Source organism: Vombatus ursinus, unplaced genomic scaffold (assembly GCF_900497805.2).
Source record: "Vombatus ursinus unplaced genomic scaffold, bare-nosed wombat genome assembly UNPS02013931.1, whole genome shotgun sequence".
Classification (NCBI taxonomy): Eukaryota; Metazoa; Chordata; class Mammalia; order Diprotodontia; family Vombatidae; genus Vombatus; species Vombatus ursinus.
Window position 1 is genome coordinate 1206308 of NW_020953709.1, and position 4517 is coordinate 1210824.

A 4517-nucleotide genomic window follows, 5' to 3' on the forward strand; every position below is an offset into this window, starting at 1 on the left:
GGTGGTGATGACGATGATGGCGACAATGGTGATAATGGTGACAACGACGATGACGATGATGATGACAATGAACCCCAGGACCGGCTCCCACACGGGCAGCCCCTCGAGGCTCATGACGCTTTGCAGGCATCATCATCTTTGACTCTCCAGACCAGCCCTGGAGCTGGATGCTATTGCTGAGTCGTTCCAATCCCGTCCTGCTCCCTGTGACCCCCTTTGGGGTTTTCTTGGCAGAGATACTGGAGGGGTTTGCCATTTCCTTCTCTGGCTCATTTTGCAGATGAGGGAAACTGAGGCAAATGGGGGAAGGGACTTGTCCAGGGTCACACAGCTAGTAAGTGTCTGAGGCTGGATCTGAACTCAGAGAAATGAGTCTTCCTGACTCCAGGCCCAGCGCTCTATCCACTGCGTTATTTTCCTCCTTTTGCAGATGAAAATATTAAGGCCCAGGGGTTCAGGGACTTGCCTAAAGTTACACAGGGAGTAGGTGGCAGTCCTTCCCACTGTCCTACACTGCCACCAGGAAGTGTTGGGGCCCTAGCCACAAGGAAGGCCCCTAGGGAGGCGTTCTCCACCCCTAGGCTGGGACCCTTACCCTGTAGAAGGTGCTGAGGGCTCCCTGAGGCAACCCTGCCCACTCACTCCAAGCAGGTCAACCAAGGACTCCCAACTGTCCCGGGCTCATCTTTCTACTTCTCTCCTCTGACCCATGATCTCCTGCCCAGAGGAGGCCTGGGGGCAGGAGGTAGAAAGAGAGGGACAAGTCCCTCTATGCCGCTGCTTGTCAGCTGCCCAAGTGGTGGTTGGTGTAACAAAGCATGAAGTTTGAGAATGAGGCCCCTGAAGCCCAGAGAGGTCCAGGGCCTCACCCATGGTGACCAGTGAGGAAGGGCCTCCTCTCTGAGGAAGGAGTGAGGGGCTGCACTCAATTCTCCTCTTGGCTGCTGAGGCCTCAGCTTCGGCCCCTACGTAACTAGCCAAGTGTCCTAAGACCTTTCTGAGGCCTCGGAAGGGAGCACATACATGTAGGTGCTGAGAACCTTTGGGCCACACAGCTCAGAAATTCTCCAGCATTGGCAGGGTAGAGAGGGAATTAACATAACGAAGGACAAGCGCAGCCCCTAACAGACCAGGGGTCAAAATCACCTTTCAAAAGGAGGAATACCAGCTATCAATGACCATGTGAAATGCACCAGGTCATTAATCATTAAATTAAAGGGGCTGTGAGGTTCCACCTCAGGTCCCTCAGATGGACAAAGGTGACAGAAAAGGGAAGGGCCCTGGTGTGCTGGGGTGGGAGTTGCGACCTCCCCCTTCTAGTTGAGAACCAGACAAGAAGAATCGCCGAACCGCACGCGCCCTCGGGTATCTATACCACTATGGCCCCATCCCCCGAGGAGGGGGAAGATCGAAGGGAAAGTCCTACGGACGCCAGTGTATTAACGGGGACCCTTTCTGTGGTAGCAAAGAGAAGGTGCCCACTGGATCAAGAAGCACGGCGGCTGCCCATGGACTAGGGGAGGGGGAGAGCACCAGGACAGACCTGCCCATGGTAACAGGGTGGGGGCTAGGGTTAGGCCTTCCATTAGGAAGGGCCAGTCTGTTATTGTGTTATGAGAAATGACAAATGAGACGGATTCAAAGCGAAAACCCATGGGACCTATGCAAAGCAAAGGATGCCAAGCCAGGACAAAGTATGCCAGGACAGGAGGGGAAATCCTGAGGAGGACACTGAAGAGACTCCTGGGGCCTTGGGGGAGGGAGAGGGAAGAGTGTCAAATGAAGGGGGGGTGAGGTGGGTCAAAGATGAGGAGGAGGACGGAGCAAGGGAAGGGAAGGAGGGGGAGGAGGGGGGAGGAGGGAGAGGGGAAAGGGGAAGGAAGGGGAAGAGGGAGAGGGGAAGGACGAGGAGGAGGGAGAGTGAGAGGGGAAGGAAGGTGGAGGAGGGAGAGGGGAGGAGGGAGAGGGGAGGGAGAGAGAGGGGGGAGGGGAGGAGGGAGAGGGGAGGAGGGGGAAGGGAGAGGACGAGAAAGGTCAGTCCTGGCCCACTCCTTCATTTGTTTTGCTTCACTTCCATAATAAGGAAAGGTTCTATTGGGATCGGGGGAGTCATTACAAAGTGGCAACCAGGTGGAAAAGGGGACACAGAGAGGAAACATCACGAAAACATCCTGTAAACAACTGAGCCGGACCCCCTCAGCCTTGGACCACCAGGTCGCAGGATGCCTGGCCAGGGCTACGTGGCAGGGCCTTGTGCCCCCTGTGACAGCTTGTGCAGCTGGCCCCGCTCTGGGCAGGAGCTCCTGCTGGCTTCTCCAGAGTGGGGGGCCAGGCTCCCCCTTACCTTGTTAAGTCCCTCCATGACCACATAAGGCAGGTGCTCATGGAGCATGGCTGGAGAGATGATCACTTCATTGAAGGCCTTGTTGTCCCCCCAGATAGCAAAATACGTGGGCTCTTCCTGCTCACAGCAGCTGGGACAGACATACAGACATCGACACAGGGATCAGAGAGGCCATCTGACCGCCCCCTTCTCCCTCCCCTCCCCGGGCTCTGCCCCGTTCCAGCAACCCGGGCCGTGGGCAGCCGGACTGGGCAGAGGCCCGGAGCAGACGGGCCCTGGCCGCAGAGGCTGGTGCCCCTGGGCTGCCCTTCCTCGGCCGCGCGGTGCCCTACGGTGCCTACCAGCAGTGCTCGGCGGGGTGGTTGTGCACCACGTGGATGATGCGGCCCGGGGGGTACAGGGGTGTGCTGGCTGACAGGGCGATGGTCAGGTCGCTGGGGTGGGTCCAGAGGCGGTTGCTGGCCATGGCGGTCACTTCGGCCTCCTCTGGCAGCTCTGACTTGGGGATACACTTGGTTGCTCCAATGATGATGCGCCACTAGGTTTGGGAAGAGGGCAGAAAGAAACAGGAAACTGAGCATCGTCCCCAGAGGGGCGTGGTGGGGGAGGGCGCGGCTGCGAAGAGAAGTCGTGGCAGGGCCAGGCAGCAGGGAAGCACCAGTGCTCACGGGACGGTGGGAAGGCCTGGCGCAGCAGGCCGACACCGCCGCCTGCGGCCACGCCCGGCAAGCTTCCTGCCAGCGCACGGAGGTCCTACTGGCCAAGGACGGGCTGCCGCCCGGGCCCAGGCTTCCCGGAGGCTGACTGGCTCAGTCACCCAATCATGTCACAAGCCTTTACGAAGCACCTACCACACGCCAGGCACTGTCTGGCTTTGGAGAGACGGACGACGCGGGGGAGGATGCTGACTCCCCCAAGGCGGGGAGAGGCTCCCTGGGTGTCCCTAAGACCCCTCCCATAAGAGGGGCTTCACAAATGCCTGTCCACTGTCTGATCACCACCCCCAGGCCGTACTGCTCAGCCCCGAGCCACGAGGGAGAAAGCACGGGTCGAAATGACCAGCCCAAGGTCACACAATTCACATTTCTTTTTTTTTTTTTTTTTTGGCGAGGCAATGGGGTTAAGTGACTTGCCCACAGTCACACAGCTAGCAAGAGCTACGTGTCTGAGGCCGGATTTGAACTCAGGTCCTCCTGAATCCAGGGCCGGTGCTCTATCCACTGCATACCTAACTGCCCCCACAATTCACATTTCTGTCCTGCCTGAAGGACAACAAAGCATTTCCCTTTAACGAGCCTGTGGGCTAAACTGGACATACTGTCCCCACTGTGCAGATGAAAAGGCTGAGGCTTAGATAGGCTAACTCACCCACCCCAGGCCACATAGGTCACGATGTGTCCAAGGCAGGATTTGAACCCAGGTTCCTCACTCTAGGAATGCTTGGAGAGGTGTCCAGTCTAGCCGACCCTACAGCCTCCCTGAGGAGTAGGCCTCCAGCCTCTAGCCTCCATTAAAGGCCTGACCCCAGGCCTCGGTCTGCCTCTCTAGGACTCCCCTCACCCCCAGCCCAGCGTCCTAGGGCCAAAGAGAACAAGTCTAGATTCCACACCCATGGCCGTCCCCCAGGCCTTCTCTTCTTTAGGCTAAATGTCCCTAGTCCATTCAGCTGATCCTCCCATGATGGGGTCTCCCTCCTTCAGAGTGCTGATGGGAAGGCTCAGACCATGACCTCTGAAGTCACAGAACCATGCTGAGTCTTGGTTTCTTTATCCATAAAATGGGGATATGCGCTCTATTTCCCTTACAAAGTGGATGTGAGGAAGGTGTCTGAATCTTAAAGTGACATCAAAATGGGAGTTCTGACCACTGGACTTCCTTCCTGACCCCCAACATAACCCTCAGGGACCTGGAAGACACAGGCCCTGGCCCTGGCACAACTGTGGCGGGGATGGCCTTCCCCTGGGGGCACCTGCTCACTTTGGGCTTGGTGCTACGCTGCAGGACATCCAGAAGCTGCCTTCGGAAACCTTCGAGCTGTGACAGGCCGATCCTGTTGGGGAAAGAGCGAGCCCAAGCTCAGTCCTGGGTGGCAGGTGGGAGGACCGGACCACAGGGCAGGATGCAGAGCAGTGAAGGGGGAGGGCAGGCCACAGGGCAGGGGGCAGAGCAGTGA

The 4517-nt window shown here is 58.0% G+C and overlaps 1 protein-coding gene across 1 annotated transcript in view; it reads right to left on the reverse strand.

The window, feature by feature from the left end:
- The window catches only part of DAGLA (diacylglycerol lipase alpha), a 34303-nt gene that overhangs the window by 8252 nt on the left and 21534 nt on the right, over window positions 1-4517 (reverse strand). The window contains exons 17-19 of the mRNA XM_027858899.1: window positions 4322-4394; window positions 2686-2882; window positions 2345-2474 (exon numbers count right to left, since the gene is read on the reverse strand). Coding sequence (XP_027714700.1) covers window positions 2345-2474; window positions 2686-2882; window positions 4322-4394 — 400 coding nt within the window. The remainder of the gene's footprint in view (window positions 1-2344; window positions 2475-2685; window positions 2883-4321; window positions 4395-4517) is intronic.